This window comes from Hyla sarda, chromosome 11 (assembly GCF_029499605.1).
Source record: "Hyla sarda isolate aHylSar1 chromosome 11, aHylSar1.hap1, whole genome shotgun sequence".
In the NCBI taxonomy this organism is placed as follows: domain Eukaryota; kingdom Metazoa; phylum Chordata; class Amphibia; order Anura; family Hylidae; genus Hyla; species Hyla sarda.
The window spans coordinates 4,486,317-4,512,338 of record NC_079199.1 but is presented as its reverse complement, the minus strand read 5'-3'; the positions used below and the strand labels follow the sequence as shown (position 1 = coordinate 4,512,338).

General features: G+C 47.7%; 2 protein-coding genes across 5 annotated transcripts in view; one reads left to right on the top strand and one right to left on the bottom strand.

The window, feature by feature from the left end:
* Positions 1 to 22,823, bottom strand: part of TDP1 (tyrosyl-DNA phosphodiesterase 1) — a 55,188-nt gene extending 32,365 nt beyond the window's left edge. For 2 of the 3 annotated variants that reach the window (XM_056546135.1, XM_056546137.1), the window contains exons 1-7: positions 22,687 to 22,823; positions 15,555 to 16,078; positions 14,142 to 14,185; positions 10,558 to 10,613; positions 10,235 to 10,331; positions 8,338 to 8,372; positions 2,906 to 2,998 (exon numbers count right to left, since the gene is read on the bottom strand). In XM_056546135.1, coding sequence (XP_056402110.1) covers positions 2,906 to 2,998; positions 8,338 to 8,372; positions 10,235 to 10,331; positions 10,558 to 10,613; positions 14,142 to 14,185; positions 15,555 to 16,078; positions 22,687 to 22,694 — 857 coding nt within the window. In that variant the 5' untranslated portion in view covers positions 22,695 to 22,823. The remainder of the gene's footprint in view (positions 1 to 2,905; positions 2,999 to 8,337; positions 8,373 to 10,234; positions 10,332 to 10,557; positions 10,614 to 14,141; positions 14,186 to 15,554; positions 16,079 to 22,686) is intronic. The other variant, XM_056546138.1, reaches the window with a different exon arrangement.
* Positions 22,824 to 22,905: 82 nt separating this feature from the next.
* EFCAB11 (EF-hand calcium binding domain 11) overlaps positions 22,906 to 26,022 on the top strand; it is a 38,934-nt gene continuing 35,817 nt past the window's right edge. Inside the window, exons 1-2 of one of the 2 annotated variants that reach the window (XM_056546151.1) lie at positions 22,906 to 23,186; positions 25,871 to 25,966. In XM_056546151.1, the coding sequence (XP_056402126.1) occupies positions 23,061 to 23,186; positions 25,871 to 25,966 (222 nt within the window). In that variant the 5' untranslated portion in view covers positions 22,906 to 23,060. The remainder of the gene's footprint in view (positions 23,187 to 25,870; positions 25,967 to 26,022) is intronic. The other variant, XM_056546152.1, reaches the window with a different exon arrangement.

Here is a 26,022-nt window from a genome sequence, read left to right as displayed (position 1 = left end):
ATACATCCTATCCATCACTAGAGATCAGCGGTGACATCACTGAGAATACAGCCTATCCATCACTAGAGATCAGCGGTGACATCACTGAGAATACAGCCTATCCATCACTAGAGATCAGCGGTGACATCACTGAGAATACAGTCTATCCATCACTAGAGATCAGCGGTGACATCACTGAGAATACAGTCTATCCATCACTAGAGATCAGCGGTGACATCACTGAGAATACATCCTATCCATCACTAGAGATCAGCGGTGACATCACTGAGAATACAGCCTATCCATCACTAGAGATCAGCGGTGACATCACTGAGAATACAGTCTATCCATCACTAGAGATCAGCGGTGACATCACTGAGAATACAGCCTATCCATCACTAGAGATCAGCGGTGACATCACTGAGAATACAGCATATCCATCACTAGAGATCAGCGGTGACATCACTGAGAATACAGCCTATCCATCACTAGAGATCAGCGGTGACATCACTGAGAATACAGCCTATCCATCACTAGAGATCAGCGGTGACATCACTGAGAATACAGCCTATCCATCACTAGAGATCAGCGGTGACATCACTGAGAATACAGCCTATCCATTCACTAGAGATCAGCAGTGACATCACTGAGAATACATCCTATCCATCACTAGAGATCAGCGGTGACATCACTGAGAATACAGCCTATCCATCACTAGAGATCAGCGGTGACATCACTGAGAATACAGCCTATCCATCACTAGAGATCAGCGGTGACATCACTGAGAATACAGCCTATCCATCATTAGAGATCAGCGGTGACATCACTGAGAATACAGCCTATCCATCACTAGAGATCAGCGGTGACATCACTGAGAATACAGCCTATCCATCACTAGAGATCAGCGGTGACATCACTGAGAATACAGCCTATCCATCACTAGAGATCAGCGGTGACATCACTGAGAATACAGCCTATCCATCACTGGAGATCAGCGGTGACATCACTGAGAATACAGCCTATCCATCACTAGAGATCAGCGGTGACATCACTGAGAATACAGCCTATCCATCACTAGAGATCAGCGGTGACATCACTGAGTTTGCCGCTGGAAGCTGTTGGTTCTATACTCCATGTAGTGGTGGTTCTGGGTACTGCAGCCTCAGTTTCTACCCTCTTCCTCTGAACAGGCCATGAATAGTCTTTTCCTGAATACCCCTGTATGTTCTGTACTTCTAGCTCAGCGGTATTAATAGCGCAGGCCGTGCTCATCCCCTGGGGACACTCTCTTCTGTATTATTCGGTCCTGTTCATTGTCTTGTAGACATGATTCGGTCCTGTCATTTATAAACAGGTAAACAATGTCTGTACTGGATATAAAGCAACCCAGAAATCCAGAGAGCACTCAGTCACCAGAAAGCCTGAGACAAAGGAACAAAGAGTCAGAAGTGATGTGTTTGAAGACCGTGAGAGCGATGGCTCAGGAGGAGAACACGAACACGAGACACGAAAGGAAAAAAGCTTTTAGATGTAATGTAGGAGAATCAGAGAGAGAGGACAATGGCCGGGGGTGCGACTGATCCACAGAACTACTGATCTTCACAATGGTGTCATACTACACAAGCAGGTGTATCATATGTAGTAAGAGCTCCGCCCCTTTATGATATAATAGTAATATGACATGTGATCACAGCCCCGCCCCCTGTATGACATCACTGATATAATATAATAGTAATATAATGACATGCGATCACAGCCCCGCCCCCTGTATGACATCACTGATATAATATAATAGTAATATAATGACATGTGATCACAGCCCCGCCCCCTGTATGACATCAATGATATAATATAATAGTAATATAATGACATGTGATCACAGCCCCGCCCCCTGTATGACATCACTGATATAATATATTAGTAATATAATGACATGTTATCACAGCCCCGCCCCCTGTATGACATCACTGATATAATGTAATAGTAATATGACATGTGATCACAGCCCCGCCTCCTGTATGACATCACTGATATAATATAATAGTAATATAATGACATGTGATCACAGCTCCGCCCCCTGTATGACTTCACTGATATAATATAATAGTAATATAATAACATGTGATCATAGCCCCGCCTCCTGTATGACATCACTGATATAATATAATGACATATGATCACAGCCCCGCCCCCTGTATGACATCACTGATATATAATAGTAATATAATGACATGTGATTACAGCCCCGCCCCCTGTATGACATCACTGATATAATATAATAGTAATATAATGACATGTGATCACAGCCCCGCCCCCTGTATGACATCACTGATATAATATAATAGTAATATAATGACATGTGATCACAGCCCCGCCCCCTGTATGACATCACTGATATATAATAGTAATATAATGACATGTGATCACAGCCCCGCCCCCTGTATGACATCACTGATATAATATAATAGTAATATAATGACATGTGATCACAGCCCCGCCTCCTGTATGACATCACTGATATAATATAATAGTAATATAATGACATGTGATCACAGCCTCGCCCCCTGTATGACATCACTGATATAATATAATAGTAATATAATGACATGTGATCCCAGCCCCGCCCCCTGTATGACATCACTGATATAATATAATGACATGTGATCACAGCCCCGCCCCCTGTATGACATCACTTAATACAGAATATAGAAGATGTGGGCGCTGGATTACTTGATATTCCAGAAGAGACAAGTAGCAGTTTGTCAGTATTTCTGTATTACAGGATGTCACATTACAGCTACAGCCTTTGGCATGCTGGGAGTTGTAGTTTGGCCACAGCTGGAGGCACCCTGGTTGGGAAACACTGCATTACAGTCCCCACATCCACGTGGTCACAATCACTCAGGGCACTATGGGTGGCACATACCCCTGGGTCTTCTGGTGCCAGTCATCGCGGATCAGATTGCTGGTGTGGATGACGACTCGCAGTCCTTCCTCGTATAAGAGCAGCATCATTTTCCTTCAAGAGACGCAAACATCTTATTATAAGGTTAGAAAAGAGCAGCTCTGAGTATGTTGTGCAGAGGTACAGAGCCCCCCCGCAGAGGTACAGAGCCCGCCACCCCATAAGAGGAACAGAGCCCGCCACCCCCTAAGAGGAACAGAGCCCCCGAGGTACAGAGCACGCCACCTGCTAAGAGGTACAGAGCCCCCCCGCAGAGGTACAGAGCCCGCCACCCCATAAGAGGAACAGAGCCCGCCACCCCCTAAGAGGAACAGAGCCCCCGAGGTACAGAGCACGCCACCTGCTAAGAGGTACAGAGCCCCCCCGCAGAGGTACAGCGCCCGCCACCCCCTAAGAGGAACAGAGCCCGCCACCCCCTAAGAGGAACAGAGCCCCCGAGGTACAGAGCCCGCCACCCGCTAAGAGGTACAGAGCCCCCCCGCAGAGGTACAGGGCCCCCGAGGTACAGAGCCCCCCACCCACTAAGAGGTACAGGGCCCCCGAGGTACAGAGCCCCACACCCCCTAAGAGGTACAGAGCCCCCGAGGTACAGAGCCCCACACCCCCTAAGAGGTACAGAGCCCCCGAGGTACAGAGCCCCACACCCCCTAAGAGGTACAGAGCCCCGGAGGTACAGAGCCCCCGAGGTACAGAGCCCCACACCCCCTAAGAGGTACAGAGCCCCCGAGGTACAGAGCCCCACACCCCCTAAGAGGAACAGAGCACCCCACCCCTTAAGAGGTACAGAGCTCCCGAGGTACAGAGCCCACGAGGTACAGAGCCCCCCACCCTCTAAGAGGTACAGAGCCCCCCACCCCCTAAGAGGTACAGAGCCCCCCACCCCCACAGAGATACAGAGCCCCCCACCCCCACAGAGATACAGAGCCCCCCACCCCCACAGAGATACAGAGCCCCCCACCCCCACAGAGATACAGAGCCCCCCCCTCCGGTAGAGGTACAGAGCTCCCCACCCCCCCCAGTAGAGGTACAGAGCTCCCCACCGCTGGCAGAGGTACGGCCCCCCCCCTCCCCGCAGAGGTACAGAGCCCCCCCCCCACCCCGTACATGTACAGAGCCCCCCACCCGCCCGCAGATGTACAGAGCCCCCTCCCGATAGATGTACAGAGCCCCCTCCCGATAGATGTACAGAGCCCCCCACCCGCCCGCAGATGTACAGAGCCCCCTCCCGATAGATGTACAGAGCTCTCTCCACATGCACTTCTATTCCTTGAGTATGACGCGGAGGTGGCGGGAGAACACTCTGAACATATCGGAGAACAATATATGGAATTATTAGACCCGTGGAGCCTGCACTGAAATAGAAAAGAACATTACACTGCGCCGCAAGAGCCACTCCAGCTGAGATCCGCGTTATCGTTACAGCAGTGATCCCCATCCTGCAGCTCTCCAAGTGTTGCAAAACTACGACTTCTATCATGATGGGAGTTGTAGTTTTGCAATGGTTGGAAAGACAGAGGTAGGGGAATAACATGCAATGATGGGATGCACTGAAGGCCTGGGCATGATGAGAGTTGTAGTTATGCAACAGCTGGAGAGTCCCAAGTTGGGGAACACTGCTATATGGAGTGCAGAGGTTGTGGTTGCATCTAGGAAACTGAATAAGCAGCATTTCTGCACTTTATACTTTATACTATAAACTGATGCTGAATGCAGCAAGACCAGCGCTCCAAGGGTAGTAAGGAGGAGTGACTGCAGTGCTGAGGGTCTGTTACAATTGTATCTATTCTACACAATGTGAAATAGTCCATACAGATACATCTCTACACCGATACAAAGTATCAAACCATCAGGACAGCAGAGAGATTTGTGCTTCCTTTTTATTAAGCTCCCAGAAGGTTGTGTAGACAGGATACAATTGTAACAACCCCTGAACTGTGAGATACAATTGTAACAACCATGAACTGTGAGATACAATTGTAACAACCCCTGAACTGTGAGATGTAACTGTAACAAACCCTGAACTGTGAGATACAACTGTAACAAACCCTGAACTGTGAGATGTAACAAATCCTGAACTGTGAGATACAATTGTAACAAACTCTGAACTGTGAGATACAATTGTAACAACCCCTGAACTGTGAGATACAATTGTAACAAACTCTGAACTGTGAGATACAATTGTAACAAACCCTGAACTGTGAGATGTAACTGTAACAAACCCTGAACTGTGAGATGTAACTGCAACAACCCCTGAACTGTGAGATACAATTGTAACAACCCCTGAACTGTGAGATGTAACTGTAACAAATCCTGAACTGTGAGATACAATTGTAACAAACCCTGAACTGTGATATACAACTGTAACAACCCCTGAACTGTGAGATGTAACTGTAACAAATCCTGAACTGTGAGATACAATTGTAACAAACCCTGAACTGTGAGATACAATTGTAACAACCCCTGAACTGTGAGATACAATTGTAACAACCCCTGAACTGTGAGATACAACTGTAACAAACCCTGAACTGTGAGATACAATTGTAACAAACCCTGAACTGTGAGATACAACTGTAACAAACCCTGAACTGTGAGATACAACTGTAACAAACCCTGAACTGTGAGATACAATTGTAACAAACCCTGAACTGTGAGATACAATTGTAACAAACCCTGAACTGTGACATGTAACTGTAACAAACCCTGAACTGTGAGATACAACTGTAACAAACCCTGAACTGTGAGATACAACTGTAACAAACCCTGAACTGTGAGATACAACTGTAACAAACCCTGAACTGTGAGATACAACTGTAACAACCCCTGAACTGTGAGATACAACTGTAACAAACCCTGAACTGTGAGATACAACTGTAACAAACCCTGAACTGTGAGATACAACTGTAACAAACCCTGAACTGTGAGATACAACTGTAACAAACCCTGAACTGTGAGATACAACTGTAACAAACCCTGAACTGTGAGATACAACTGTAACAAACCCTGAACTGTGAGATACAACTGTAACAACCCCTGAACTGTGAGATACAACTGTAACAAACCCTGAACTGTGAGATACAACTGTAACAAATCCTGAACTGTGAGATACAACTGTAACAAACCCTGAACTGTGAGGTACAACTGTAACAAATCCTGAACTGTGAGATACAATTGTAACAACCCCTGAACTGTGAGATACATGTAGCAAACTCTCAGCTCTGCTGTATTATCCCTTATATAGTAAAGGGGTACTCCGCCCCTAGACATCTTATCCATAGGATAGGGCAGTGGTCTTCAGCCAGCGGACCTCCAGATGTTGCAAAACTACAACTCCCAGCATGCCCGGACAGCCAACGGCTGTCCAGGCATGCTGGGAGTTGTAATTTTGCAACATCTGGAGGTCCGCAGGTTGGAGACCACTGGGATAGGGGATAAGATTGTGGGGGTCCTACCACTGGGGACTCCTGTGATCTAGGCTGTGGCACCCCAGACATCCGGTGCACGGAGAAAACTTCGCTCCAAGCCGGATGACTGGCGATGCGGGGCGAAGGCTCCTGACGTCACGGCCACGCCCCCTCAATGGAAGTCTATGGGAGGGGGTGTGACGGCCCATAGAGGATAAGATGTCTAGGGGCGGCGCACCCCTTTAAAGCTGCAGATCCGCGTCATTAGAATGGTGATCAGCCAGGAAACAACAATGGCGCCATATACTGCTCGTTTATGTGGCCTATGGCGGGTACAAGAAAAAGGCTGGAACGGTGAATAATTAGATTATTTATTATACGATAATTCATCTTCATTTAGACACCGCCAGAAAAACCTGAAGAACCGTAACCCATGACGACCATTGAAGTGTCAGCCGACCATTGTCCTCATGTATATCCTATATCCCGGCAGCCATGTGCCACCGCAAAACGGATCTCAGCGAGAGGCACAGCGAGCATTTAGTAACTAATAGTACATGGCGAGATGGGAGCGAGTGGTGCACACCGCCAGGAAGTTCCTCTCTTCCTCGTCTGTTGCTTGGAAACTGCTACTGGAGACTGAAATGAAGGGAACACAGAGCGTTCCCATCACCAGGGAGAATGTGCGCGGCCTCCAGTCACACAGGGAACGCCAAAATCTGAAGAGATCTCAAGGGCGAGACCCTACAGCTGCACTCTCAAGCATGTGGCTCTATAGCTGCTGGAAAACTACAACTCCCAGCATGCCGTGATAACTATATCCAATTACTATTACAGAGTGAGTTCTGCATCCTGTGATTTTCTAGATCAGGGTTCCCCAACCAGTGTTCCTCTAAGACACAGCCCGGTCTATATAAGGTCTCACAGCTGACAATGTATATCAGAGCAAATACTATGAGGAAGAAAGAACTGCCTGTAGAGCTCAGACACAGCCCTGTCTATATAAGGTCTCACAGCTGACAATGTATATCAGAACAAACACTATGAGAGGGGAAAGAACTGCCTGTAGAGCTCAGATACAGCCAGGTCTATATAAGGTCTCACAGCTGACAATGTATATCAGAGCAGATACTATGAGGAGGAAAGAGGAAAGGGTGTGTGTGAGAAGACTTTCTGTATACATTGTATATAGTGACTGGGGGTGAAGACTTTCTGTATACATTGTATATAGTGACCGGGGGGGGGGGGAAGACTTTCTGGATACATTGTATATAGTGACCGGGGCTGAAGACTTTCTGGATACATTGTATATAGTGACCGGGGGTGAAGACTTTCTGGATACATTGTATATAGTGACCGGGGGTGAAGACTTTCTGTATACATTGTATATAGTGATCGGGGGTGAAGACTTTCTGTATACATTGTATATAGTGACCGGGGGTGAAGACTTTCTGGATACATTGTATATAGTGACCGGGGGGGTGAAGACTTTCTGGATACATTGTATATAGTGACCGGGGGTGAAGACTTTCTGAATACATTGTATATAGTGACCGGGGGGTGAAGACTTTCTGGATACATTGTATATAGTGACTGGGGGTGAAGACTTTCTGGATACATTGTATATAGTGACCGGGGGTGAAGACTTTCTGGATACATTGTATATAGTGACCGGGGGGGTGAAGACTTTCTGGATACATTGTATATAGTGACCGGGGGTGAAGACTTTCTGGATACATGGTATATAGTGACCGGGGGTGAAGACTTTCTGGATACATGGTATATAGCGACCGGGGGTGAAGACTTTCTGGATACATTGTATATAGTGACCAGGGGGGGGGGGGGCACTTTCTGAATACATGGTATATCTATGCCAAACAACCCATTGTTCTGCAGCTGTTGCAAAACTGCAATTCCCAGCATGCCCTGGCAGCCTTTGTCATTACAGAAGTATTATATAAAGTTATATGTAAAGATCATAATTCCACTTACGTATGGTGAGTGCCGAACGCCTGATCCAGCCGAGCCTATGGGACAACAAATGACTTGTTAGTAAACTTAGGGCAGAAGAAAGAAAATAAAGAGGTCCCCGGTTGTGAAGCAGAAGCAGCTTGATCTGTAGTTCCCATATTCGGCATTAGTGACAGTGTGACGCCCTCTAGTGCTCAAATGTGACATAACTCAAACAGATCCTATTGATGTAAAAAGGAGTTAAGAGCCCGATCCAGGGATATTATCAGGGATCTTTTATGTATTAGGGGAAAGCTTCTTGATTTCATAATCTAATTATAATCAGCTTGTATGCGGTTTGTGTCCTCTAACAGGACAGAACTGGTGAAAATGATGGACTATTACACTGTAAGTGATACAGCAAATAGTGGAAAGTGTCACTGTCACTTTCAAAAACTTTTGACACGTTACAGGAACATGCCTGCACTGAGCCCTGTCACCTCCCCTCCTCTCTGCACTGACACCTGTCACCTCCCCTCCTCTCTGCACTGACACCTGTCACCTCCCCTCCTCTCTGCACTGACACCTGTCACCTCCCCTCCTCCCTGCACTGACACCTGTCACCTCCCCTCCTCACTGCCTGCTCTGACACCTGTCTCCTCCCCTCCTCACTGCATGCTCTGACACCTGTCTCCTCCCCTCCTCACTGCATGCTCTGACACCTGTCTCCTCCCCTCCTCCCTGCACTGACACCTGTCTCCTCCCCTCCTCACTGCCTGCTCTGACACCTGTCTCCTCCCCTCCTCACTGCATGCTCTGACACCTGTCTCCTCCCCTCCTCACTGCATGCACTGACAGCTGTTTCTTCCCCTCCCTCCTGCAATTACATCTATCTCCTGCCCTCCTCCCTGCCTGCACTGACAGCTGTTTCTTCCCCTCCCTCCTGCAATTACATCTATCTCCTGCCCTCCTCCCTGCCTGCACTGACACCCGTCTCCTCCCTGCCTGCACTGACACCCGTCTCCTCCCTGCCTGCACTGACACCCGTCTCCTCCCTGCCTGCACTGACACCCGTCTCCTCCCTGCCTGCACTGACACCCGTCTCCTCCCCTGCCTGCACTGACACCCGTCTCCTCCCCTGCCTGCACTGACACCCGTCTCCTCCCTGCCTGCACTGACACCCGTCTCCTCCCTGCCTGCACTGACACCCGTCTCCTCCCTGCCTGCACTGACACCCGTCTCCTCCCTGCCTGCACTGACACCCGTCTCCTCCCTGCCTGCACTGACACCCGTCTCCTCCCTGCCTGCACTGACACCCGTCTCCTCCCTGCCTGCACTGACACCCGTCTCCTCCCTGCCTGCACTGACACCCGTCTCCTCCCCTGCCTGCACTGACACCCGTCTCCTCCCTGCCTGCACTGACACCCGTCTCCTCCCCTGCCTGCACTGACACCCGTCTCCTCCCTGCCTGCACTGACACCCGTCTCCTCCCTGCCTGCACTGACACCCGTCTCCTCCCCTGCCTGCACTGACATCCGTCTCCTCCCCTGCCTGCACTGACACCCGTCTCCTCCCCTGCCTGCACTGACATCCGTCTCCTCCCCTGCCTGCACTGACACCCGTCTCCTCCCCTGCCTGCACTGACACCCGTCTCCTCCCCTGCCTGCACTGACATCCGTCTCCTCCCCTGCCTGCACTGACACCCGTCTCCTCCCCTGCTTCCTGCACTGACACATGTCTCCTCTCCTCTTCACTGCCCGCACTGACACCTGTCTCCTCCCCACCTTACTGCCTGCAATGACACCTGTCTCCTCCCCTTCTCCCTGCCTGCACTGACACCTGTCTCCCCCCTCTTACTGCCTGCACTGAGAGCTTTGATGATTAGACATTTGAGAATTTTTTATGTAGAATTAAAGAATAACAGATAGGATGTGAGTACCTGGCAGAGCCGGACGTTCTCATAGGGATGAGCATCTTCATGTAGTCGAGCTTTGGATTCCTGCTTCTCCCCATGAACGATCAATAATGGTTTATCCCTACAACACAACAGAGAAGGGCGAGAATGGAATATGACAAATTCCCTCTGCTTGCTGTCTGGAATAGAAACTCTCCGTTACCATACAGACCTTTGTTACAACTTTATCCAAGGTAAAAAATCCTGGAAAAGCTACTGATTGGATGTTACGTTCTCTTGTTGTCTTATAGATTATCTATGATCAGCCATGTTTAAAAGGTTCTTAGGTTATAACAAAATGGACTCACCGAAACTCCTGCGGGTACTGCTTCACCAGCCAGGCCACGTCTATGCAGTAGTTAAACTGGCAAAATACAAAAACAAATGTAGAATAAACGTTAAGACAGCGACAATGTGTATATGACTGACATTATAGTCACTTACAGGTAATACTTATAATAAAGGACACAATAACACAATAACTAGGAAGAAGACGTCATCAACGATTCTGTGTGAACAGGATGATTGAAATCTATAGGATGTATCTAATGGTGACAATTCACACATAATGGTAGAGATCCTCCTCCTGTCAGTATAATATAATATATATATTAGGGATCGACCGATATCGTTTTTTTAGGGCCGATACCGATAATCTGTGCAGGTTAGGGCCGATAGCCGATAATTTATACCGATATTCCGGTATAAGTTATCGGCTATTTAACCCCCTGCGACACCGCTGCAGATCATTGATTTAAAGTGGGCGCTTTAAATCAATGATCTGCAGTGGCTTTTGCGGGGCCATAGACCGCCGCCGCCACCACCCGCTTCTCTCCCCTACCTGCCAGGGTGCTCCGGCCATCCATCCATCATTCCTGTAGTGTCCGGGGGCATTCCGGGTGGAGGGTGGTCCGGTCCGGGCTGTCCTTCTCCGGCGGGGCTCTTCTCCACTCCGGGCAGGCTCCGGCCAAGTACGCTGCATAGACGTCGCTGCGCAGTGACGCCCGTGCGCAGCGACACACCTGACGTCACGGCGTAGCGGCGTCTATGCAGCGTACTAGGCCGGAGCCTGCCCGGAGTGGAGAAGAGGCCCGCCGGAGAAGAAGGACAGCCCGGACCCGACCACCCTCCACCCGGAACGCCCCCGGACACTACATGAAGGAAGGATGGCCTGGACCACCCCTATTACGGGTAAGTTTAATTTTTTTATTCACTCGGAGGGTGGGGGAGGGGCCCGACCGGTATAGCGGTATGGGAAAAAATCCATACCGGTATACCGCCTAGCATCACGGTGGGGGTGTGACGCGGTGCGGTGGGTCGGAGGTGCGGTGCAGCGGGTCGAGGGGGTGGCGGTCGCGGTGCGGTGGGGGCGGTGCGGGGCATTATCGGCTTATCGGCAAGATAATTGCCGATACCGATAATGCCCAAAATCGTGATTATCGGCCGATAATATCGGCCATACCGATAATCGGTCGATCCCTTATATATAATGTCCTGTCTGTATAATAAAAATATATATAATGCTTCTGTCTGTATAATAAATTATATATAATGCTCCCGTCTGTATAATATAATATATAATGCTCCTGTCTGTATAATAAAATATATTATTTATATTAGGGGTGTGAATTGACAAGAATCTGGCGATACACGTATGACCATACGATATATCTTGATTCTGTCTCAAAAATGATATATTGCAATTTTTACTCGCGCAGTGATATGAAATGTTTACTTTTATTATGTCTACATGTTTTTATATAGGAATAGGGGGTGATTTGAACTTTTAATATGGAAGGGGTTAATGTGTGTCTTTTAAACTTTTATTAAAACTTTTTTTTTTTATACACTTTATTAGACTTTTAGGAGGAATCATTAGATTCCTCAGACAGATGAATAGATTCTATTGAACTAAATTGCTCTGCGCTCCATTGATAGAGCCTGGTCCAGCCAGGATCTATCAATGACAGAGCCGGGACAGGAGGAAGCAGAGGTAAGCTCCACAGTGGATCGCCCACCCGCAACCGTGCTGGGGGGGGGGGGGCTATCCACCCTACTAGCCCACCAGGGAGAGTTCACAGTTCTGCTTTGACAGCGGCGATCTAAAGGGTCAATAGCCAGCCGCGGCGATCGCCGCATGGTGGCTATTAGCGGCAGCCCCCGGCTACTGAAATCAGCCGGGGGCTGCAGAGTACGGAGCGGGCACGAGTCGGGAGCCCCCCTCAATACACCCAGAGCGCCGCTGCGCTTGTCAGGTCCAGCCCTGCTAGCATGAGATGGAAAAATTCACCTGCCCAGAACTGCATGTCCCGGGCGTCGGGAGATACGAATTCCACATCCCTAAAAAGATCGATTCAAAAATATTTTGAATCGATACAGTATCGCCAAATGAAAAATCGCGATAATCGAGTGAATAGATTTTTTCTTACACCCCTAATATATAATGTTCCTGTCTGTATAATAAAATATATTATATATTTATATATAATGCTCCTGTCTGTATAATAAAATATAATATATATATATATAATGCTCCTGTCTGTATAATAAAATATATTATATATAATGCTCCTGTCTGTATAATAAAATATAATATATATATATATAATGCTCCTCTCTGTATAATAAAATATAATATATATATATATATAATGCTCCTGTCTGTATAATAAAATATAATATATATATATATATATATATAATGCTCCTGTCTGTATAATAAAATATATTATATATAATGCTCCTGTCTGTATAATAAAATATAATATATATATATAATGCTCCTGTCTGTATAATAAAATATAATATATATAATGCTCCTCTCTGTATAATAAAATATTATATATATATAATGCTCCTGTCTGTATAATAAAATATATATAATGCTCCTGTCTGTATAATAAAATATATTATATATATAATGCTCCTCTCTGTATAATAAAATATAATATATATATAATGCTCCTCTCTGTATAATAAAATATTTTATATATAATGCTCCTGTCTGTATAATAAAATATAATATATATATATATATATATATATATATATAATGCTCCTGTCTGTATAATAAAATATATATAATGCTCCTGTCTGTATAATAAAATATATATAATGCTCCTGTCTGTATAATAAAATATATATAATGCTCCTGTCTGTATAATAAAATATATATAATGCTCCTGTCTGTATAATAAAATATATATAATGCTCCCGTCTGTATAATAAAATATATATAATGCTCCTGTCTGTATAATAAAATATATATAATGCTCCTGTCTGTATAATAAAATATATATAATGCTCCTGTCTGTATAATAAAATATATTATATATATATAATGCTCCTCTCTGTATAATAAAATATAATATATATATATATATAATGCTCCTCTCTGTATAATAAAATATATTATATATAATGCTCCTGTCTGTATAATAAAATATATTATATATAATGCTCCTGTCTGTATAATAAAATATAATATATATATATAATGCTCCTGTCTGTATAATAAAATATATATAATGCTCCTGTCTGTATAATAAAATATAATATATATATATATAATGCTCCTGTCTGTATAATAAAATATAATATATATATATATATATATATATAATGCTCCTGTCTGTATAATAAAATATAATATATATATATATATATATATATAATGCTCCTGTCTGTATAATAAAATATAATATATATATATAATGCTCCTGTCTGTATAATAAAATATATATAATGCTCCTGTCTGTATAATAAAATATATATAATGCTCCTGTCTGTATAATAAAATATATATAATGCTCCAGTGATACGGACGATGCCGCCATGGTTGGGGCAGATATAATCCTTATGGTGCAATAAGGCCGACTATAAGGGGACGTACCTGAACTGAAGACACCAGAGTCCCAAAAAGAGGAGACAGAATATCTGACAATATAGAAATACATAATGATCAATACATGGATTCATAGAGCTAAACTATAACAGCATGGCGGGTACAGAATATAGCTGCTAACATATACACAGTGAGCACTCATCACGGGGGAGGACGCCCACCAGCACTCATCACAGGGGAGGACGCCCACCAGCACTCATCACGGGGGAGGACGCCCACCAGAACTCGTCACGGGGGAGGGCGCCCACCAGAACTCATCACGGGGGAGGACGCCCACCAGCACTCGCCCCGGCAGAGGACGCCCACCAGCACTCATCACGGGGGAGGACGCCCACCAGAACTCATCACGGGGGAGGACGCCCACCAGAACTCATCACGGGGGAGGACGCCCACCAGAACTCATCACAGGGGAAGAAGCCCACCAGAACTCATCACGGGGGAGGACGCCCACCAGAACTCATCACGGGGGAGGACGCCCACCAGAACTCATCACGGGGGAGGACGCCCACCAGAACTCATCACGGGGGAGGACACCCACCAGAACTCATCACGGGGGAGGACGCCCACCAGCACTCATCACAGGGGAGGACGCCCACCAGCACTCATCACAGGGGAGGACGCCCACCAGCACTCATCACAGGGGAGGACGCCCACCAGCACTCGCCCCGGCAGAGGACGTCCACCAGCACTCGCCCCAGCAGAGGACGCCCACCAGCACTCGCCCCAGCAGAGGACGCCCACTAGCACTCGCTGCAGAGGACGCCCACTAGCACCGGGCCCCGCAGAGGACGCCCACTAGCAAAGGCCCCTGCAGAGGACGCCCACTAGCACCGGCCCCTGCAGAGGACGCCCACTAGCACCGGCCCCCGCAGAGGACGCCCACTAGCACCGGCCCCCGCAGAGGACGCCCACTAGCACCGGCCCCCGCAGAGGACGCCCACTAGCACCGGCCCCCGCAGAGGACGCCCACTAGCACCGGCCCCTGCAGAGGACGCCCACTAGCACCGGCCCCTGCAGAGGACGCCCTCCAGCACTCGCCCTGGCAGAGGATGCTCAGCATGCCCTAGAGCCAAAGGGAGAGTGCTGAAATACTCCGTGCTGCTGCAGTCTGAAGTTTCATCTGTCCACATGCTACCGGATAGTGCATCTAGATGTAGGGTGATGTTTTCCAACCAGTGTGCCTCCAGCTGTTGCAAGACTACAACTCCCAGCATGCCCAGACAGCCTTTGGCTGTAGTTTTACAACAGCTAGAGGCACCCTGGTTGGGAAACAATGATATAAGTGCAACAACCTGATACTAATATATATTCTTAGACCCAAAGAAAAACTAATGAGCACATTTTGGGGGGTACGCTGTACCTGTAACCCCCCCTAGCAGGTTATTCTGAGCGCTCACTCACCTTTGATGTGGAGCGCTCCAGTGTTATACTTGGGCTTGATCCCTGTGACTTTAGTCAAATAAAAGCGGAAAGGTTCGCCAGCCTGCAGAACATCCCAGGGGTCCTGAGTGTCGCTGGGGGTCCTATACTTGTCCTGGGTGTCGGGGCTATGTCCGCTTTCCTTCTTCAGCTTTGGCGCCTCCGTTTTCGTTGACGTCTCGGCTCTCTCTGACTTCACCCTCCTCTCCGGTTTGGACTCGTCCTCACTGCTGGACAGACACCAACCTGAATCCTCTCGGTCTATTTTCGGCTTCTTGGCTGGTGATGGCTCCTTACCGGGGATCTCCTCAAACTTCAGAGGATTTGACTTCCTCTTGTAAGACTCCTTCCGGGCGTCCGAGCCGGGATACTGGGGAGGAGGAGGAGGAGGGGGGCTGGCGCTGGGTTTCACCTCAGATCTAAAAGACGTCCCCTGATCCTCGGACTCATCTTCGCTACTGGACAATGTCCACTTGCCGTAACTCCCCTGTTGGGAACCAGAGCCCCTGCAAGACACAAAGAGACATTTCTAATACACATATCAACACTAAGAGGCTTATTCACATTTATAGAAGCACTCCGGGAATTTATTATTGCTATGATAGATTATATATATATATATATATATATATATATATATATATATATATATATACACACACACGAGATATATATATATTTATATTATATGCAGCACCACTTATCCAAGTCCACAGCAGGTGCAAGCGCCCCGGACTCGATCATCGATCACAGCCCATGAGATATAAATAGTAGAAAAGGCGCAGCATTCCTCCAATAAAGCTGCTATGTGAGCAAATAAATACACTTTTTTCACTTTATTAGAGGAGTGCTGCCCCTTTTCTACTATATATATATAAATAGATATATATATTAGTGCAGCATTAGGCTTTTATTACAGAATAACGTAGAAGTTCTTGTGTATGCATTGTGCTTACCAGTTTTAGCTGACGTGGCAGGCATGGTGTTTGCAGCCATCTTTATTCTATTAAAGCTAGGGATGTCCCGATACCTTTTTTTTTTTTTTTAAATACTCGCAGAATTTTTAAATACTCGCAGATTTTTTTAAATACTCGCGGATAGTCATGTAACAGTTTTTTTTCCTTTATTGGGAAAAAGGCTTTACTTTTTTATTTTAGTTTTTATAAGAGAAATTTTTTTTTATATAAATATATATATATATTATTTTTTTATTTAAACTTTTTTGAAAAGGGGGGTGATTACAATTTTTTATTGGGAAGGGGTTAATTCGCATTTATTATAATTTTTTTACACATTGCCCCCCCCCCACACTTTTTTAGTTCCCATAGGGGACTATTACATGCAATCTGCAGATTGCATACTGATCAATGTTATGCCATAGTACAGCATTGATCAATGTTATCGGCTACTGCCGGAGCAGATTAGATGCACGGAGCAGGTAAGGGAACTCCAGCCGTCCTCACACCTGCTCGGGACACCTCGATTATGCTGATCAGCATCCCTGAGCTAACCGGCAGTAAATCTCAGGAATTTTAGATGCCACGGCATCTAAAGGGTTAATGCGGATCCCGGCTATGTGTGCGCTCAGCTGCTGAACGCACTGCATAGCTCAGGAGCGGAGTGATAGGTTTTAGATCAGGTATCGAGGACATTTTCACGATTGAAAGTACAGCAGTGTTTTTCAAACAGTGTGCCTCCAGCTGTTGCAAACTACAACTCCCAGCGTGTCTGGACAGCCTTTGGCTGTCCGGGCACGTTGGGAGTTGTAGTTTTGCAACAGCTGAAGACACATTGTTTGGAAAACACTTTATTACAGAAATTATTTCCTAATACTGCCTACATTTCCCATGATTCCTCTGGCTTTGCAGAGAGAGTGAGTGGCTTCTCATCACTGTGACTCACCTAAGGAGATCACCTGGCTAGACTCCAGCAACCAGAAGTGTAAACTGCTGAGACTCATAGGTGTGTTGGTGTCAGTTCACACTAAATGTAGTGTTGATGCAGTTTTTTTTTTAACCCCCCCCCCCCCCCCAAAAAAAAAGACTCATCACCGCTCTGAAAAACATTTAAAATCAGTCCTTAGAGCAGTGTTTCCAGGCATGCTGGGAGTTGTAGTTTTGAAACAGCTGGAAGTATCCTGGTTGGGAAACACTGTCTTAGAGGCAAGACAGATTATCAGCTCACTGAGGGGTCAGGTTACAGCTACTTAGACAAGTCTACAGAGCAGTATTTCCCAACCAGTGTGTCTTCAGCTGTTGCCAAACTACAACTCACATCATAAAAAGTTGTACTTTTGCAACAGCTGGAGGCACTCTGGATGGGTTACACTGCTATAGATAGGTGTGGGGGAAGAGGGCTATAGGAGGGGGTAGTGACCGTAACGAGACAGAAGCAGACAGTAAAGAGACTACACAATCTTAAAGTATTACATCTCCCCCTCCACAGTACTGAACTTAAATCTTACACTACTCAGTAGTGCTCTATAATGTCCTCTATGCTGCATCTGTGTGTGCTGTGGAAACACTAGGGAGCAGACTCACCTCTAAACTGCTGACTTGAAATGCTAACTCCAGGACTTTTACTACACTGATGGCATACGGTCAGTATAAGAGGGGACCCGATGTTGAGCCCCCCAGGTTTTTGTGGCTCAGCTCTCACTGTAGTAAATGGGAAGTGAGCTGTGGTAACCCAGCACCACCGTTACACCATGATCACAGCCGACTGCTTCAAGCCCGTTCATTGTGTATATACTGGGGCCGCGGCTCTGTTGAACAGCCTGAATACTAGGTGTCGGTATCCCACCATCGACGTGAAAGTCCTGGAAAACCCCTTTAAATGTAAGTTGTGTGTGACAAAAAAGCAAATAGAGGGGATCCTGCTCACCTATATCTCTATAGCACACACAGAAGCAGCATGGAGGACATTATAGAGCACTACTGAATAGTGTTAGATGTTAATACAGCAAATCGAAAAGGTGCTTAGTGTTGGTGGTTTTCCATCTGTGACAATAATTCAGCGGGGTTTGGACTTTCTGCAAGTGTCACAGTTACATGTCGTGTGTACGAACACAATCACAATCACCTGTCCGGGCATGCTGGGCAACTGCTGTAGGCACGCTGGTTCGGAAATACTGGCACCCTTGCCCTTGCTAGACTTACATTTTACACTACTTAGTAGTGCTCTATAATGTCCTCCTTGCTGCTGCAGCTTCTGTGTGTGCTGTAGGAAAGCACTGCCCCAAGTTTTTGCTTTGCTTTATTTTTTTTCCTAACAGAATGGAGATTTATTAAGAGTTGAACATAAACCTATTAGAAACTTGCCGGCTCCACCCCTTCCCAACTAACCCCACCCAGTTTTCTCTCCTTTTGCCACTTTAACAACAGATTTGGCGTGCACCAAAATGTAGAACTTTTTATGCGCCATAAACCTGGCACAAAGCTAATGATAAGTTTCCCCTAATAGTAAAGTAACGGTGGATGAATAAATCAGAGTCGGGCAGGTAAGGAAGATTCTGCATTATTAACGCGGCGTGCACGGCTGCGGACTGACATTATTAATAAACAACATCTGCTTCTGCCCAAACTTTCCGCCGCCGATGAGTAAATCAATCCCATTTGGCTCATTGCGGGGTCCCAGACGTCGCCGATGTAGAACACGGAGTGCTGGATTCTGTCTCCGCCATCTGCTGAGAAGCCGCACTCAGCCCGAACGCTGAACAGACGACTGCAGAAAGAAAGGCTCAGGGTGCTGGCGCCGCTTATCACCTGGAGCCATCACTTCATCATTAAGTGTGAACGAGAACCGGACAGGGGATGGGAAAGAGAGCAGAGCCAGGGAAAGTTCTGCTTCAAAACTAAATCTGAATCAAAAAACAGATGATGGAACAAGAGGATGAGCTGAACAACGCTGATCCTATACTGAGATAACATATGAATATAAAGGCGTGCACTACAACTCCCAACATGCCCTGACCAACTACATGTGTTCTGCAAACTGTGGCTCACCAACTGCTGCAAAAGTACAACTCCCAACATGCCCCGACATTCACCTGTCCTCATCCCCGCACTACTCCCCTCATCATCATCATCAACTGTCCTCATCCCTGCACTACTCCCCTCATCATCATCACCTGTCCTCATCGCTGAACTACTCCCCTCACCATCACTTGTCCTCATCCCTGCACTACTCCCCTCACCATCATCACCTGTCCTCATCCCTGCACTACTCCCCTCATCATCATCATCACCTGTCCTCATCCCTGCACTACTCCCCTCATCATCATCACCTGTCCTCATCCCTGCACTACTCCCCTCATCATCATCACCTGTCCTCATCCCAACACTACTCCCCTCATCATCATCATCAACTGTCCTCATCCCAGCACTACTCCCCTCATCATCATCAACTGTCCTCATCCCTGCACTACTCCCCTCATCATCATCATCACCTGTCCTCATCCCTGCACTACTCCCCTCATCATCATCATCACCTGTCCTCATCCCAGCACTACTCCCCTCATCATCATCATCACCTGTCCTCATCACAGCACTACTCCCTTCATCATCATCATCATCATCATCACCTGTCCTCATCCCTGCACTACTCCCCTCATCATCACCTGTCCTCATCCCTGCACTACTCCCCTCATCATCATCACCTGTCCTCATCCCTGCACTACTCCTCATCATCATCATCACCTGTCCTCATCCCAGCACTACTCCCCTCATCATCATCATCATCACCTGTCCTCATCACAGCACTACTCCCTTCATCATCATCATCATCATCATCATCATCATCATCATCACCTGTCCTCATCCCTGCACTACTCCCCTCATCATCACCTGTCCTCATCCCTGCACTACTCCCCTCATCATCATCATCACCTGTCCTCATCCCTGCACTACTCCTCCTCCTCATCATCATCATCATCATCATCATCACCTGTCCTCATCCCAGCACTACTCCCCTCATCATCATCACCTGTCCTCTTCCCTGCACTACTCCCCTCATCATCATCACCTGTCTTCATCCCTGCACTACTCCCCTCACCATCACCTGTCCTCATCCCTGCACTACTCCCCTCATCATCATCACCTGTCCTCATCCCTGCACTACTCCCCTCATCATCATCATCATCATCATCACCTGTCCTCATCTCTGCACTACTCCCCTCATCATCATCACCTGTCCTCATCCCTGCACTACTCCTCCTCCTCATCATCATCACCTGTCCTCATCCCAGCACTACTCCCCTCATCATCATCACCTGTCCTCATCCCTGCACTACTCCCCTCCTCATCATCATCACCTGTCCTCATCGCTGAACTACTCCCCTCACCATCACCTGTCCTCATCCCTGCACTACTCCCCTCATCATCATCATCATCATCACCTGTCCTCATCATCATTATCATCACCTGTCCTCATCGCTGAACTACTCCCCTCACCATCACCTGTCCTCATCCCTGCACTACTCCCCTCATCATCATCTGTCCTCATCCCTGCACTACTCCCCTCATCATCATCACCTGTCCTCATCCCTGCACTACTCCCCTCCTCATCATCACCTGTCCTCATCCCCGCACTACTCCCCTCATCATCACCATCACCTGTCCTCATCCCTGCACTACTCCTCATCATCATCATCATCATCATCATCACCTGTCCTCATCGCGGAACTACTCCCCTCACCATCACCTGTCTTCATCGCTGCACTACTCCCCTCATCATCATCATCATCACCTGTCCTCATCCCTGCACTACTCCCCTCCTCATCATCACCTGTCCTCATCCCTGCACTACTCCCCTCCTCATCATCACCTGTCCTCATCCCTGCACTACTCCCCTAATCATCATCATCTGTCCTCATCCCAGCACTACTCCCCTCATCATCATCATCATCACCTGTCCTCATCCCAGCATTACTCCCCTCACCATCATCATCACCTGTCCTCATCCCTGCACTACTCCCCTCACCATCATCAACTGTCCTCATCCCCGCACTACTCCCCTCATCATCATCATCACCTGTCCTCATCCCTGAACTACTGTCCTCATCCCTGCACTACTCCCCTCATCATCATCATCATCATCACCTGTCCTCATCCCAGCACTACTCCCCTCACCATCATCACCTGTCCTCATCCCTGCACAACTCCCCTCACCATCATCCCCTGTCCTCATCCCTGCACTACTCCCCTCACCATCATCACCTGTCCTCATCCCTGCACTACTCCCCTCCTCATCATCACCTGTCCTCATCCCTGCACTACTCCCCTCACCATCATCACCTGTCCTCATCCCTGCACTACTCCCCTCCTCATCATCACCTGTCCTCATCCCTGCACTACTCCCCTCACCATCATCGCCTGTCCTCATCCCTGCACTACTCCCCTCATCATCATCATCACCTGTCCTCATCCCTGCACTACTCCTCTCACCATCCCCACACTACTCCCCTCACCATCATCACCTGTCCTCATCCCTGCACTACTCCCCTCATCATCATCACCTGTCCTCATCCCTGCACTACTCCCCTCATCATCATCACCTGTCCTCATCCCTGCACTACTCCCCTCATCATCATCATCATCATCATCATCACCACCTGTCCTCATCCCTGCACTACTCCCCTCCTCATCATCACCTGTCCTCATCCCTGCACTACTCCCCTAATCATCATCATCTGTCCTCATCCCAGCACTACTCCCCTCATCATCATCACCTGTCCTCATCCCTGCACTACTCCCCTCATCATCACCATCACCTGTCCTCATCCCAGCACTACTCCCCTCCTCATCATCACCTGTCCTCATCCCTGCACTACTCCCCTCATCATCACCATCACCTGTCCTCATCCCTGCACTACTCCCCTCACCATCATCACCTGTCCTCATCCCAGCACTACTCCTCTCACCATCCCCACACAACTCCCCTCACCATCATCACCTGTCCTCATCCCCGCACTACTCCCCTCCTCATCCCTGCACTACTCCCCTCATCATCTGTCCTCATCCCCCGCACTGCTCCTCACCATCCTCTTCAGTCTTCCCCTCGCTGACCCCGCCCCCTCTTTCCGTTACAATGTGTCACTTTAGTTCCCATCTGTTACCTGCTCATTCTGCGGGTCAGCTCCACATGTGTCGCGCGGTGATGACGTCACCAAGCGGCGCGCGCACAGACGTCACCTCCTCTAATTTCAGGTATATCCCCGTGGTCTCCGGTTATAGTTGACCGTCTACTGCCCCCTACCGGCACATATAGGACGACAACTCCCACCCGTCAGTTGGACTGTCTCTATCTTCACGGCGCTATACCGGCTGCTGACGAGGCTCGCTGGGTGTTGTAGTACAGAGTGATAAATACAGGACTGACAGGACCTTTCGATAGGAGCCAATAGACGGCTTGTTTACACTGACGTCACCTGCCAGTGACCAATGAGATGCAGCGTTAGGTTTGCGCGGCCCTTTCAGATCCTGGGTTGCTATGGAGACGCGGCCTGCAGGAGTCTACGGGGTCAGTGAGGCGTCGGTTGTGTCCGGTGTAGGAGGCGGCATGTCAGGTGCGGGGCCCCGAGGAGTGAGGGACTCGGACCGGAGGAGGTTCCTGCAGGTAAGAAAACCCTCTATATCTCCGTACGGGAAAGCTGGGTAACCAATATGGCGGCCACATGGGCTATTACCCGACTGACTGTACAACAGTTACCATTCAGGAGTCCGAGAAAGCTGAGTGACAACTTATTGGGGCTGTGGGCGGTAACTATCGGTGGGTGTGGGCGGTAACTATCGGTGGGTGTGGGCGGTAACGATCGGTGGATGGTAATGATCAGTGAATGTGGGCGGTAATGATCAGTGGATGTGGGCGGTAACGATCAGTGGGTTGTAACAATCAGTGGATGTGGGCGGTAATGATCAGTGGATGTGGGCGGTAACGATCAGTGGATTGTAATGATCAGTGGATGTGGGCGGTAACGATCAGTGGGTTGTAACAATCAGTGGATGTGGGCGGTAACGATCAGTGGATTGTAATGATCAGTGGATGTGGGCGGTAACGATCAGTGGGTTGTAACAATCAGTGGATGTGGGCGGTAATGATCAGTGGATGTGGGCGGTAACGATCAGTGGATTGTAATGATCAGTGGATGTGGGCGGTAACGATCAGTGGGTTGTAACAATCAGTGGATGTGGGCGGTAATGATCAGTGGATGTGGGCGGTAACGATCAGTGTATTGTAACGATCAGTGGATGTGGGCGGTAACGATCAGTGGATGGTAATGATCAGTGGATGTGGGTGGTAACGATCAGTGGATGTGGGCGGTAACGATCAGTGGGTGGTAACGATCAGTGGATATGGGCGGTAACGATCAGTGGATGTGGACGGTAACGATCAGTGGATGTTAATGATCAGTGGATGTGGACGGTAACGATCAGTGGATGGTAATGATCAGTGAATGTGGACGGTAACGATCAGTGGGTGGTAACGATCAGTGGATATGGGCGGTAACGATCAGTGGATGTGGACGGTAACGATCAGTGGGTGGTAACGATCAGTGGATATGGGCGGTAACGATCAGTGGGTGGTAACGATCAGTGGATATGGGCGGTAACGATCAGTGGATGGTAATGATCAGTGAATGTGGATCCACAATTGATTGTTATGAATAGGATCCTGACCGGCTTCACCGCCCTCAGTGGAGGACCCTCCACCATTCACAAGACCAGTGGACATTATGTTTAACCCCTTAAGGACATGGGTCCTTAAGGGGTTAAAAACACACAACAAGTTCCCTCTGCATGTTTCAGTGAATCATCAGGAGGAATTGAGTCAAGCGTCCACCCAGGTGCAGGCCGGGGGTATATATGGACTGTGGGGTCCGGCATCATCTAATTGCCTCATACCCGCGTCCTATCCCAGTCAAGTAAACGGGACGACCTATCACACTTATTAATACATAATACTGCCTGATAACTGACCCATCACACTTATTAATACATAATACTGCCTGATAACTGACCCATCACACTTATTAATACATAATACTGCCTGATAACTGACCCATCACACTTATTAATACATAATACTGCCTGATAACTGACCCATCACACTTATTAATACATAATACTGCCAGATAACTGACCCATCACACTTATTAATACATAATACTGCCTGATAACCGACCCATCACACTTATTAATACATAATACTGCTTGATAACCGACCCATCACACTTATTAATACATAATACTGCTTGATAACCGACCCTTCACACTTATTAATACATAATACTGCCTGATAACCGACCCATCACACTTATTAATACATAATACTGCCTGAAAACCGACCCATCACACTTATTAATACATAATACTGCCTGATAACCGACCCATCACACTTATTAATACATAATACTGCCTGATAACCGACCCATCACACTTATTAATACATAATACTGCCTGATAACCGACCCATCACACTTATTAATACATAATACTGCCTGATAACCGACCCATCACAGCATGCGTCACAAAGCGGCATACTTACATAGCGCCATTCTGTCATAGACAACAATCATAATAAAGCGCTGCATTGTGATCTCGTGATACTATGCACATACATGATTGTCCAGGCTTAGAAAAATACTGCACCACTTCTGTCCACAGGTCTTGTGTAGTACTGCAGCTTATATCAACAAATATGGGGGACAACCCCCAACGGGGACCCTAAACTAGAACCCCCCCCCCCCCTCCCCCCAAAAAAAAATAAAAAATAAATAAAATGTAACCTTTATTTAGCACTTTATTTAGAAGATTTACCATCCAGGACAATTGGAGCTGGTGACGTCCCCGGTGGGGGAGACATTTTGCCTCCTCCGCCCCAATGGAACTGATGGGGGATAAAAGTCTGTAATAAATGAGACATTTATCATAAGCGGAGAAACCTGCATCCCCGACATCGTTCATTGCTGCTGGTGACTGTGGCGATTGCTGCCGGTGACTGTGGCGAATGCTGCCAGTGACTGTGGAGATTGCTGCCGGTGACTGTGGCGAATGCTGCCGGTGACTGTGGCGAATGCTGCCGGTGACTGTGGCGGTTGCTGCCGGTGACTGTGGCGGTTGCTGCCGGTGACTGTGGCGGTTGCTGCCGGTGACTGTGGCGGTTGCTGCCGGTGACTGTGGCGGTTGCTGCCGGTGACTGTGGCGGTTGCTGCCGGTGACTGTGGCGGTTGCTGCCGGTGACTGTGGCGGTTGCTGCCGGTGACTGTGGCGGTTGCTGCCCATGATCTCTTGTTTCTGCAGGTTTTCCAGGCTTGTGATAAAGGCCAGAAAGGATACCTGAGCAGGGAGGATCTGAAGGTGGCTGTGGTGATGTTATTCGGCTATAAACCATCTAAGGTAATTTCTTCCGCCCTGGACACACAATCTGTTATCCTGTAATGTAATAATGGATG